Source organism: Ornithodoros turicata, chromosome 8, assembly GCF_037126465.1.
Source record: "Ornithodoros turicata isolate Travis chromosome 8, ASM3712646v1, whole genome shotgun sequence".
Lineage (NCBI taxonomy): Eukaryota > Metazoa > Arthropoda > Arachnida > Ixodida > Argasidae > Ornithodoros > Ornithodoros turicata.
In genome coordinates, this window is record NC_088208.1 from 17,743,885 (window position 1) to 17,757,711 (window position 13,827).

At 46.0% G+C, this 13,827-nt stretch overlaps 1 protein-coding gene across 1 annotated transcript in view; it reads left to right on the top strand.

The window, feature by feature from the left end:
* The first annotated feature begins 10,995 nt into the window (after window positions 1-10,995).
* Window positions 10,996-13,827, top strand: part of LOC135367536 (nephrin-like) — a 36,289-nt gene continuing 33,457 nt past the window's right edge. Inside the window, exon 1 of the mRNA XM_064600831.1 lies at window positions 10,996-11,014. Coding sequence (XP_064456901.1) covers window positions 10,996-11,014 — 19 coding nt within the window. The remainder of the gene's footprint in view (window positions 11,015-13,827) is intronic.

Here is a 13,827-nt window from a genome sequence, read left to right on the forward strand (position 1 = left end):
GGAACAACACACAAGGGACAGATACAAACAAAGCCTCAAATTGCCTAAGAAATCAACGATGAAAGATGAAAGTCACTGAAAAGGTTAGCCAGCTGTAGGGATCGAACCCACATCTACTGGATTGCCGGTCCAGGGCTCTACCAGTCGCTGGAGAGGCGTGTTAGCTTAGCTCAATTGGTAGAGCCCTGGACCGGCAATCCAGTAGATGTGGGTTCGATCCCTACAGCTGGCTAACCTTTTCAGTGACTTTCATCTTTCATCGTTGATTTCTTAGGCAATTTGAGGCTTTGTTTGTATCTGTCCCTTGTGTGTTGTTCCAGCCTCAGAACATCAGTTTATCTCTTGTATATATGTTGTTGACTTTGTTGCTTATTCCGAGCAATTAAGTCACGAACGCCGAGGTTCCATGATGCTGGACGTTTTCGAGTCAAAATTATGTTGAGATATGCTTTAATAACTGGAATTCCTTTGATCCGTTGAACCATGGTGAAACCTACCTCTTGAACGTCCTGCACTTATAGATATTCTATGATATCCTAAGATTATCTGCAAATAAAGGTATGCACACGGTTGAATATGTAGAGAAAGGTAGATAAAATTTCGATGTATATCGATACTGTTCCCGCGGATAACGATAAATATCGATATCTATTAACATTTTAATCTATCAATATTATTTCAATACTGCATGCTTACCCATATTCGGCTTCGGAAACCTATGGTTATTGATATTCAACAGTTCAAATAGTTTTGAGTATCGAACGTCAAGTCTTGCAAAGTTTCATTCAAGTCACCATAACTTCTGTGGTGCACGTGAACAACCGAACGAGGTTCCAGACATGTACAAGATACTCAAGAATGTATTTAAGATAAGATAATAAATACTGACGTTAGAATGTAATTAAGATAGAGTACAAAATACTTCAAAAAGTATTTCAAATACAATTAAGATACTATTTATCCTTGAACTCAAAAAGTCACCAGTCACTGGTCATTGGGGCAAGTCGCCGCTATGTGACATGAATCACCTAAACCCCGCGTACTACGCAAGCCGTCCCTGTGTGATAGGAATAGGAGTCATCTGAACACAAGTCCCAAAAAGATACCACATAACTCCACTAAGTATGTGTGACCCAGAACAAAGCAAACTTTTAGCAGGTTCCTGCTCGACGAGGTCAGAATTCGGCGTTACCGCGTCAGGGCACACATAATAGAACCCTCACTCGCCAAGGATTAGTAGACACGGGGCAAGATCTCTAAATGGAGACTTCCAAGAAGGGCCAATGCCCGGGTCAAGTCCGAGGGACTCAGGAAATCTCCACTGAACAAGCAAGATAATGGAAAGACGAGACACAGAAAGGTTGACAGGGGGATCCAAAATATGTAATTAGAGTATTGAGTAGAAAATACCATAAAATGTATTTTAAACAGAGTACAAATACACAAAACAAAAAGTATTGAGTAGAGTACCAAAATACCGCATATTGTATTTAAAATACAGTATTTTAAATACAATACTCTAAATACGTACAAGTCTGGGTTCAGATCGTTTTCTTTTTGTTTTGCCGTTATGCCTCCATCCCGCGCTCCGTAGAAAAGGATGCATGCTTTCACGACAGTGTTGAATGTGTTTGATCATAACTGTTGTTCGTGTGTTTCTTCGTGTGAGTTGATAGAAAACTAACCATAACAGGGCAGATGAATCTATCCCATTTGAATGACCTTTGCCCCCTTTTTTTTTCTTTGTTCTAATAAATATAGCCCTGCATCGTACGAAGTGTCTGTTAGTAAAGGGACCAGACGCTCATGTCCGGAATGCCGTGTTTTACGTGAGGTACTACGCAGGATCGCAGGCATCTGTATCGTGCACAAGTCACCGAAACTTCTTGAACTGGAGTTGAAGCCTTGCCATATCCGCGATGGCGGCAGCTGTCCGCGGGGAACGGCGAACGCATGATGTGCGCCGGATGGGTAAAAGAACGCCTTCCAGAGTGAAACGTACAAAAAAAAAAAGAAAGGGGAAAAGATAGGCAAGGAGAGAGGGACTAAAAGAAAGAACGAAATTTTCGCTCAAAATTAGCCTACTGTACGACGTTTCACCATCGACCCACGAGTTTCGATTTCTGCAGCGCGCGCGCTAAGTGGTCACGTCTGTCGAGCTCAGTTCGCATATAGGCAGATCGGGACGAACTGGTATAGCACGAAAGAAAGTAAGAACGAAACATAACTGCTTTTTCTGCTTTCTTTCGCGTCGTGGCCTTCGTATCGTGCCTGTGTCATGTTCATCTGTATAGCGCAGTAGATATGTTTCGTGTGTACATTACACAAACCGTGCATCACACGAGTGACATTCCCCACAATACTAGAGCATAAGATGCGAAAAACGTCATACATTACTGCTGTCACGTGATCGCGAGCGCTCAACGTCGTGTCTTCACCTACACTGCTAACCATGCGGAATCTCCTGTGGCACATAGAGTAGCAGACGACATTCCGTAGCAGACGACAGGAAATGACGCTGACGGTATCGTCTGCTAAGTGTCGTCTGCTAAGTGCGCAGTACGCCACTCCCTATATTCCGGCACCTCAATGCTCAACGTAACACGGGACGAAACTTCGGCTCCGTAAATGCAGTTCCTTTTGTATTGCTGTCAAAGTAAGGTACTCTTCAATTCCGCGAATATAATGTAATTTAAAGCCGCTTCAAAGGGAAGAGCGCGTGGGATATACCGAGGTAACCCGCGACGAATACCGGCCGCCAGTATATATACCCAACAACACCGAATATTCTCTGGATGTACGAATAATGTCCTAACGGATTCGTACGTCCGACGGATATCTCTGAGATATCCATCGAACGTACGAATTAGTTAGGACATTATTCGTACATCAGGAGGATATTCGGTGTTGTTGCGCTAACTATTGAGCGCTGCGCCGGCCACTGAGATGAGGGATGCCGCAACCCGCTATTACATTTAATAGTACCAGACTTCCCAATTATCTGATTTTGAGATTAAAGTTGGATTCGACTGTGAGCAAAATTGAATTCAGCGAAGAGTCGTACTTTTAGGGATAAGTAAAACGATCGCCATGTTTTTAACCAGTTTCGATTTCAAATTGATGCTAGCACGACCTATCGCGTGTTGGCGGACGTCATACGTACGCATCATCAAAATAAAGCTGACAGAGGACTGCCTGGAGAAATATAAACGATAACTTAGGATCTTAGCCACCAGCTCGCTTGCTTTTTAACCATTTTATCTGTAACTTAGCAAGGTTTGCATAGAATGTGATGCTTGATTGTTAAAGGTACAGGTTATGTTGCTGGTGTAGTTTAACAGCTTGTTGCTTGTAAACCCTGCAGAAGAAGTTATACACGTGACCAGGAAAGATAAATAACCTCCCCCCACTTTTTTTTTAGCAGCACTTATCCGTGTTGCCGACCGACCGGCTTGCTGCTCATGATGACAACACGTATAGCCCACACTTGGCCAACCTCTTTTAATGCGTTAGCATTAGGAAATGGAAAAATTGAAAAATCTGCATGCATGTGTGCGTGTCCTTGTATAAGGTGGTGAAGCTTCACCAGGGCATCAACAACAACAACATAGATATTGTGATGATGAAGTGGGCAAAGGTATAAGTGAACATGTAAAGGGGATATAAGAGGGTAAATGTACATAAATGGAGGTAAATGACAACCGAGAGAAACTGAAGTAGTCGAAAGGTAATTAAGAGGAATGTAATGAGAGGTAATTAAACGTAATTAAGGCAGGAAAGTTGAGCTTAAAGGTAGTGAATGGAAGATATATGTAATTAAGAGAAAGATTAAATTAAATTAAAGATTACCGAAGGTTAGCGGAGGGAATTAAATGCAATTTAAAGTAATTACCTCCAATTAAAGGGAATTGAGAGTAATTAAAGTGAGTAAACGCAATTAAAGGCATTAAATGAAATTCAATCTTACCCTAGGTAACATGCGGTTACTTTCGGTAATTAAGGGGAATTGCAGGGGACCTGCAAGTAATTGAGGCTAATTAAAGGTTAATTAAATGGTCATACATATAGTAACTGAAAGTGTCAAACCAGAACTCAAGTATAGACCGGGGATGGACAACCGGAAGTCAGAATAGACCGGAAGTGGAAAATCGAAAGTCGAGTTAGACCGGAAGTGGATAAGTCAAGCATGGACTGGAAAAGGCGCTTACTGCTAACGCATTTCTCTCGCATTTAGCGCTAAATCGCCACTGAATTTTTCTTTTAGACGCAATGCTTTGCGCATGCGATGTAGTTTTGCCTCCGTGCTTGACGAACAATGCGCACTTGGTGGCTACTTCGATACAGCGTTGCTCATACTTCTCAATTTCAATTTTCTAGACACTATGAGCGCAGTTGGGACGTAAGAGTGCTGAGGGCTCAGGTTGAGTGCTCAGCTGAGGGCTCAAGGTGCATTAATAATAATAATAATAATAATAATAATAAAGAATTTTTATTACGTGCTCAAGAACAGCCTCGAGGGCCTTGGTGTTTGCGCACGCTAACGAAGTTCTACATAAGGCGGAAAACGACAGACACCCAGGAAATGAAGAATATGCTCACAACTTGCGTAATACACTCGTAGTTCAGAGAAGATATATACAATATTGTTGTGGATAGATTGCTTATATCTCAAATTACAAGCACGTCTTGAATAACATATTGCACACTACGGATACGTGAAACTATAGGACTAGAAGATCGCAAAAAGATGAGTAAAAGATCACAGAAGTTATATGCAATACTCATCAGAAAAACTGCAGGGTGTCAGAAAAAGAAAAAAAGTGGCGCAAGCAAAATACAATACAAATATACACAATAATGTTTTTCTTTTTTTTTGTATAATGGCTCATATCTAAAATTACAGCCACGTCTTGAATAACATATGACGCGTTAGAGATACGTGAAACTATAGGACTAAAAGATCGCAGAAGTTATACGCAATACAGATCAGAAAAATTGCAGGATTGTAGGAAAAGAAATATTGGCACAAGCAAAATACAACACAAATATATACAATAATGTTGGTAGATAGATGGTTCATATCTAAAATTACAGTCTTGCGTTGAATAACATATTGCACGTTACAGATACCTGAAACTATAGGACTAGTAATTGGGTGTTTTACGTCGCGAGACAACTGAGTCCGTCCAACTCCAACATCTGAGATAGGACTATAGGACTAAAAGATCGCGAAAAGATGAGTAAAAGGTCGCAGAAGTAATATGCAATACTGATCAGAAAAACCGCAGGATGTCAGGAGAAGAAAAATAGGCACAAGCAAAATTGATGAACTTCACAAACGGAACACTTTAGATATACAACCTCACTGCGTAGAATGGGAAGTGTTATACAGAAAATATACCACATGACAGCGAGTCCACGGGGTTTTTGCCTCGCGAGACAGGGTCCCCCTTTACATACATTCGGATAAAAAAAATGTAGGGTGCTTCCGTAGGGACACAAGTGTAATAGCAACGTGCAGAGATCCTAGCAACTGAGGACAACCAATTTGAGATTGAATGCACTCGCATAGGAAAGTGTCATCGGCAGTGTCGCGCTGAGTTGAAAGGGGAATGAGACCAACGTGTCGGAGTAGATCTTCGCAATTGTACGACTGGAGTTCCGGGGTGTGACGAATATATGAGAGTGCAAAATATGAAGCGCTTTCTTTTGGACAGCTTCTAGGCGGCATGTGTGGTGTTGCAACACCCTTATGCAGAACAGAAATCGGAAGCTGCAAACTGTGACGCCACCGCAAATAAACGCATCCTCTAAGACACAATTACGCATAATTGAGTTTCAGTTTATTTTGAATATTTTGCATCGTGATTGTGAGCATCATAATAGACGATTTTTAAAAAATTGCGCGCGTCGCCAAGCGCGCTGCGCAAAGCAGCATGGGAACTTGGAGGGACATTTCTCTGTCGTCCGCTTCAGTGATGGTTTACCTCGGCCGCTGCTGCTGCTGCGCACACCGAGAATATTGTTGTTCTTCTTCTACCTCCGCCTCTGGCCATCACGTAATTTATTTTCGTTTCATTTCACTTACTCATTCCTTCTATTGGTGTTGGCACTCCTCGAGAGTATGATGCTGCACGTCAGTGCGATAACAATGTGGCAATGTTTTAGAACCTGTCTCAGTTGTTGACTCAAGGATAGAAATCGGCAAGATATGGATAACAAGCGGACTAAATGGTTAGGAGACATAGGAAGATGAGTACACAATCTTATGTGGCTCATCTCATAGAGTCAACAATACAGAGTATATGATGAGATGCTGCACTTCAGTGCGATTGCAATGTGGCAATGTTTTAGCACATGTCTCAGTTGTTGACTCAAGGATAGAAATCGGCAAGATATGGATAACAAGCGGGCTAAATGGTTAGGAGACATGGGAAGATGAGTACACAATCTTCTGTGGCTCATCTCATAGAGTCAACAATACAAAAAAAAAGAAAAGAAAAGAAACAGCAGTGTTTGCGGACGTGCACCGTAAAAAGGAGAGAAATACAACGAGAAAGGTCGTTTTGAAGGCATAGGCATGCCACACTCGAGTAAATAGGCGGCGATTAATTTTCATCTGTGACACCCAAGGGCGCGTTAAGCAGGCTCCCGAGCGCCATATCCCGGGTTCTTAGGGGAATGTACCCATGGTGTCTCCACTTAACGGTGTTTGTGAGGCTATCCGGAGGCCGAGCGCCAGAGCCGCTGAGCGCGCGCCACCTGTCCAGCTCAGGGCCCGCTTGCACGAAACCTTCCTAAGTGTAACACTTAACAAGTGTTGCACCAATGCATTAGTGCACTAGGTTTAGGGTTGCACTTAAGTGGCGCACACTTCGACGAACGCCCTAAGTCAAGTGTCCTAAAGTGGATCGTGGTTATACGAGCAGTAGCACAGGGGTGGCATCCAATGTATTTCTCCGTAGACGAAAGCGTGCTGGGCGAACGCAATGCATCCTGGACAGGTCCTGGTCGTACGTCACAGCAAACGTCAAGGCACACGTGACCTTTAAGATGGCGGCGCCCGTGATCGGCGGCCAAACCGTTTGTAAACAATGCGGTTGTTGTTTCTGGACGACGTTTTGGATGTTTTTCGATCACGGTAATTATTTTTATCCGATAATCTCGCAGTAAATCGCTCAGTTTTACACATAAAGCCTCGTATTGTTGACAACTTCCAAAGATGTGATGACGACCGCGCGTTAAGACTTACCGAGCCGATGCGATTAAACTAAGGTGAAATGGGCTACCATGTTGCGGAAGAAGCACCGCATAGTTTACGCTGGCAAAATACGGTCATATCTTGGTGTTACGACGGCGAAAATATGTCAGTAAGCGGAAAAACGACATGTAAACAAGGTCACATGACCTCAAAATGACGTTTTCTATGACGTGCGACCAGGACAAGATATCAGTTTGGCCAAAAGCACCCGCTTGAGGGTAGTTACAACAATGGCGGGTATGTGTCACCCCTGTGAGCAGTAGCAGTTTTCGGAGGGCTCTCATTGGTAGAAAGAGAACTTCCAGAGTTCATCCCAGGAAGTCGTGCGTCACGGCATGTTTGGATTGTGGGAAGTCGTCTGCTTCTGCCGTCGCACGTAAACAATTTGTGGAACCAAAATAAGGTATTGTAATATCATTGTAGCTGCAAGAACGCATTATTAGGTCACTTGTTGCGTACTTTCGTTAAATAAAATAAAGCCTGTGGCCCAAAGTATGTCTCGAATTGCTTGATGATGGAGATATTATGAGAGGCACCTCGCGCGGCGATCATTTTGAGAGATGTTGCCAACGAAAACCACAAAACGTACGGCACCCGCAGCATAAAAAATTAGACGTTGTTAGTATTGCAAGGAAAATGCGTACTGTATTGGGAGATACAGCTGGTGCCGACGACGAATGCTCGCTACACGGTTCATAACGGCTGACATGTTAGTCCTAAGCTTTATAGTGCGGTAGTTTAGGGTGCTCCTAGGACCCTTGGCCAGCGTCCTAATTTGCGCGGAGCTAGCGCCACCACTTTAGTGTTCTAAACGTTTCGTGCAAGCCACTTACAGCGCTCGGGCACTACACTACGTGGGAAACTCGTTGAGTCATACACTAAGTTCTTTTCGTGCAAGCGGGCATAGCTTTCTTCTGTCGCCTGCTTTTAAGTAAACATAGCAGTAAACCATAGCAGTCCTATGGAATCGTATCACTATTCACCGCCGACATCCGACGATTCCGGAAACACACAAAAAAAAGCATGGGCGGTTGCAACGTGTTGAAACGGTTGTGCTATTTCGAAAGACAGTACGCCGGAATATGCGTCACGCTCCGGAACTGGCCCCGCTCTTCCCCAGCGTTCTCAGACTGCGAAAGAAGGGGAGCGCAGGGTGCACCCTGGAACGTGCACCGGAAGTCACTTTGGAGGTGTTAAACGCTCCCGGAGCACGAACCTAACGCGCCCTAAGTAATCACACATTTTCAGAAGTTCGGTGCTAGTTCCGTTTGCCGTGCTGTTCCGGGAAGGCCCTTTCTTGGTTCTATGCTCTGGTCTCCCTTCAAATCCGCGTAAGCGGTTGGGGGAAGCAAAGGAGTGCCGGTCCTTCATATACTGGAGAAGGGCCCACTGATAACGCGGTCCGCCCATAGGTGGACCGTGCCCTCGCTGCCGACAAAAAATGCCGTCGGGGCAGTACCGCTTGCGGTGCTGTTCGGGAAAGATTTGTCTTAAATCTTGCTTGACGACACTACACACTGATGCGAAACAGTCCATCTGACTGGGCTTCCGCTGCTGACGACGGCCCAATAAGGCCGAAACGGCTGTTGCTGTCTCCCGTCGTATCCGCGTTCTTTCATGGTCTCCACGGAGGGGACCAGCCCCGGTGGCGCAGCGGTAACGCGTGCGCTTGGAGACTGGGAGGTCCGCGGTTCGAATCCGCGGGCCGGCTGTGCCGTCTGGGGTTTTTCCTGGGTTTCCCTCAGATGTGTAATAGGCGTATGCCGGCACAGTTCCCCTGAAGTCGGCCCATGGACGCAGCTATCCCCCCCCGAGCGGATTCCGCTCGGTCTTCCACTTCACCCTTTCCTCCTCTCCACCATCTTTCCCTTCCCGAGAAACATGCCGCCTAATCAGGCAGGCAGACCTCTCGGGTTCCTCCCAACGACACTCCTCCTCCTCCTCCTCCTCCACGGAGGGAGACGAAGCAGTAGGTGCCTGCTCTTCGTTTTGAGGGCGAGAGCAGTACTATTTCTGAAGGGTGATGTGGGCAAGACAAAAAGGAAAGAGAAGGACCAACGACCACGTACTAAATTATTGCAAACGAGATAACTGCGTTTTAAAAACCGGAGAAACTGGTGGCGTAAATTTCGATGTCTTCACCGGAGCATGCCCCGTTAAACAAGTGCTGAATACGTAGAATTGGTTTCGAGTGTTTAGGTGAAACACTCACTTCGAACATACGTGCATGTCTTAACCGTCTAGGTCGTACATTAATGCCAATGGCACGCGTTAAACATTCAGCATCGATAATACCATGCACGCACTTATAAAGAAATATTGGATCACGTTTTCTACGTCTAGCATTTTGTGGAATGCTGTAAAGTCCGTAATTGTGTGTAATGCTGTAAGATGCTCTAAGTTCCCATAAGCCCTCGCGTGCCTCAGATGGGGCTTCCCTTTTTAAAAAAGTCTATTCATAAAGGTTCAAATTCATAATTAGCAAAGGGTAAATCGGTGGATATTTCTCAAATATGCGATATATTTATTACGGGTGGATGGTCTAGCAATCCGGTGCAACATTTTCTTCGTGTCCTGCGTCACGCCCATATCTCGCAAATATTACCCGATTAAAATTTTCAACAAAGCACAATCTGCCCAATTCCACGTCTCCGAAAGCACCTAAGCGGGCTACCCGTGAAGGCGAAGCAGGGTAGGGGGTACCCATTTCGGCGAGCTGGGGAAAAATGCAATCGTTTTGTGACGAGCACAGCATATGGTGGACATTGACCTAAGTACGAGAGACCCGATGGAGGCAGCCGACATCATCTGCGGAAGTTCCGCCTGCGTTCGCGCGTATATTCTTTCGCTGGCGTGGCGAATAGCGTTCGTTCAGTTCGTTGAGTAATGGTTCGCTAAAAGATAAAGAGCGTAAACTCCTTACGCGTGAGAAGAACAACACGTGTGTTTGCATATGTCTAACAAGCACTGCTTCAAGAAGGGGATAACTGCGATGACGAAGCCAATGTAACGTTATAAAGCGCGATAATGACAGACGTTTTTACTTCCGCAAGCAGAAGAAGTCTCTCTGTTTGTAAACGAATGACGTCATAGTGTTCGACAGCGCCACCAATTTGGTAGAGTTGAACTACGCTCGAAGCTAGGGGCAGACACGGTCTCGCCCAAAAGCCACGGTCTTGAGGGGATTACGATGGTCCCTGAAAGGGACGCGACCTTCGGTTCTAGTTTTGTTTCAATAAAAGGCAGCGAGCAAGTGCCCATACCGTGGAACCCAGCCCTCCATTTCCGATTCGTTTCGGTTTCAGTCTGTCTACCAACGTCATGATGACGTTTCTCGGGTAGATGTCTGTAAAAGCGGAGCCCGCCTCGTATTGCGCCGCAACAAGTGCAGGGCCGTCGCCCAGAGTCGCAGCATACGTGTGATATTCTCTCTTACCTGGCCGTTACACAAGTATATTGCGGTGCCCTTAGAGGCACGGTTGATGGTGCTAGGTGAAGTAGAGTTCTTGTGCCGCTGGTGTACTCGTTATATTTCTCTGAGAAACGGTCGCGTGCTCGTGCATGTTTACTGGTTGCCTAGGTTTGTCCGGTTGTGAGTGCCTTAGTGTACCGTAATTTCACGCGTATGAGCCGCACCGCAGATATACCGCGGGCAGTACGACGCGACGGACTTGTGCGACGAACGAGACCATATAGGGAAAGTCACAACCCGTGTGGTTCACTCTAGGGTCGGCATGGTGTACAACAAAGAAGGTCAGTTCAGGTGTTCTATACCAAGATCGGATTGTGCCCTTGCTCTGTGTTTTTCATGGTTCGACGGGCCAGTGGCCTTCCACAACACATGAATCACTGTCACCGCTTTCGTTAAACCTGCTTTGGGGAAGGCACCAGGAAGTTCAGTCTACTCCAGAATGTGGACGCGCCCATGTTTAAAAAAACTTTCATGCATTGGTAGGACGGTGCTGTTCCAGATACACTGTCGGTCTTTCGCTAAAACCGGCGTATAGGGAAAATACCAGGGGAAAATAGTCATAAGATAAGCCGCACCGGTGGTTAAGCCGCAGAGCGCCTGTGAGAAAAAAAAAAAAAAGATCGCCCATAAGCCGCGACTATTACGCGTGAAATTACGGGAGTTATGTCTACCTTGTAATATCTACTTGAGTATTTTTTCTAAATTCCGTGTAGCGCCGCGAAGAAACTTTGGCTATGAGCGGCGTATACAGACGTGCACTCATGCAGACAGGACAGCAGCAAGGAGTGGGGGACAGGGGGGTTAGTATGCGTCCTGGGCAGACTTCAGGAGGAACTGTGCCGACATTCGTCTGGAAAGTCTTCGGAAAACCCAGGGAAAACCTCAGACAGCACAGACGGTGACAGGATTCCAACCCGTGTCACCCCCCCAGTCTCGCCGTAGAAAGCGATCATCTTAACTACTACGCCACGGAAGCTGGTATCTACCTGTGTAATAAACAACAACATCCTGACCGAAATTGATAGCAACCGCGTCTGCAGAACGGATGGCATCGTTTGAGGCCAATTGGTCCCGCTCTAGCGTGGAGGTGCTGCGGTATGTGGAGCCCCTCATTAGGCGGCCCATCACCGCAACATTTTTCTTCTGCGGTGGAAGGCCTGAGTCAGCGAGAAAGCGTGGCGTTGAAGACAATGCGCGTTCTAGTAGCTCTCGATTACGGACCATCGGCGCAAGCGTTATCTGCTACTGTTAATGAGCGTGCTGGGGGTAGAGACGAAGTTTCTCTGTTTGTTTGCGAGAAAGACGAGTCGTTAATTGATGCAACGTGAAAGGGACGAATCGCGTTCCTTTTGTATTCCTGTCAAGGTAACGGTAAAATTTATTCAGCCTGGGTAAATCTTCCCATAAATTTTGCATAAATAAATGTTTAATGATAATGCAGAATGACAAAACAGATAACGCATAATGCTAATAAAGATGCGTAATGATATAATAATGCATATTTATAATAGAAATGCATAATGAGAAATTTTGCCAAAATTATGCAAAGATAACTAAATAAATAACATAAATAACGAATGACGCAACAGGTGAGTAACGTTCCTTTAGCACTGCTGTCAAGGTAACGACATCTTCCATTGCGCGGAGATAAATGTTCGCACTATACTACCCCTTCAACAATGTCCGTAATAATAAGTCATGGGAGCTGGTACGGGTTGGGACGAGAGTTTACGGAACACGCGATCGACCTACTTTTTCTTGCGATACCCTAGCGGCTGCCGGAAGAGGGTGAGTTCACTGTTTCCGAGGGATGGAAGGGTCTGCTGTTAGCGACAGTCTGTGGTAGTTCCTGTGTCACTTGAGTATGCGTGGGAAGTGGAAGCTACCGCTGCCTGCCGCTAACAGCGTACCCTACCACCCCTCCGAAATAGTGAACTCTGCTTCCGACGGCCGCTAGGGTGTCGCACCGAAGAAAAAGTACTTTTGTAGTAGACAGAAGAAAAGTAAACTTTTGTCCCAACCTGTACCACGGCTCCCCAGTCGAGCATTCGTTTGCAGCATTGCCCTCTCCATGGCTGTCCCGCTTCGCCGTATCGCCATGAAAGGGCTGATTATCCTCTGCACTTCAGCTACCCGATACCTAACTGCATGCTATCACGCCTTCTCGGATGACTCCTCTCGAAGCGCCTCAAGTGTCAGTTGGCCTTTCCAGTTGCTGGCAAATGATTGCTTCTCACGTGACGGCCCTTTGGTGTTTGCCATCGTAGCTGGGAGTCTCTTGATATTCAGGTCAGAAAAGCAAATCGTCCCCAACAGACGATTCCAAGATATCACCGTGGTCCTCGCGAACGTCCTGCATGCGTGGGAAAGGGAAAATGGCCCTTCACATTCCATCTTCCGCGTTCCACTCTTCGACGATGGTGTCACCCCTGGCTCCATGGCCAATGGACAATTGACTGAGTCGATCCGACGCTCGCTTTCCGGATGCGACGAAACATCTCTCGTTAAGACGCTGCATAAATTTATCGGATGCGACTCGATGTGACTTTTACAGCTCAGTGGCGTTACCCCATGCGACAAGTTGTCTCGTCCAGATGCCATCACTGCGATGATCTGCAAGATCTGGAACACACCCTTCTCCATTGGCCGCACTATCAACCTTCCCGAATCACACTTTTAGGGTCCCTTAATCAGCTGGACTCTCGCCCCACCACTTTGTCAAAATTGTTAGGTCAAAATGGCTAAAAATCCAGCCCACCAACGCTCTCCTCTCAAAGCACTTCAGACTTTTTTGGATACCGTAGGACTTCGTTCCTCACTTTGAGGCGACTCATCATTTCCTTTCCGCACACACGTCACAACCACCAACGGGGGAGGGTGGCGCCCCTGGCGACGAAACTCCCCAATCATCATCATCATCAAATAAAGTTGTTGCTTCACTGCCCTTGACACTTGGGCCCTGAAAGACGCGTGACACTGACCTAGACTATGGGCCCTGAAAGAAGGAGTCAGGGAGTCCGGAGACTCGGAGAGTTTCTGAAGTTGTCCATGGGACATATAGTATGGACATCAAGGAGGAACGCGCTGCGATCAG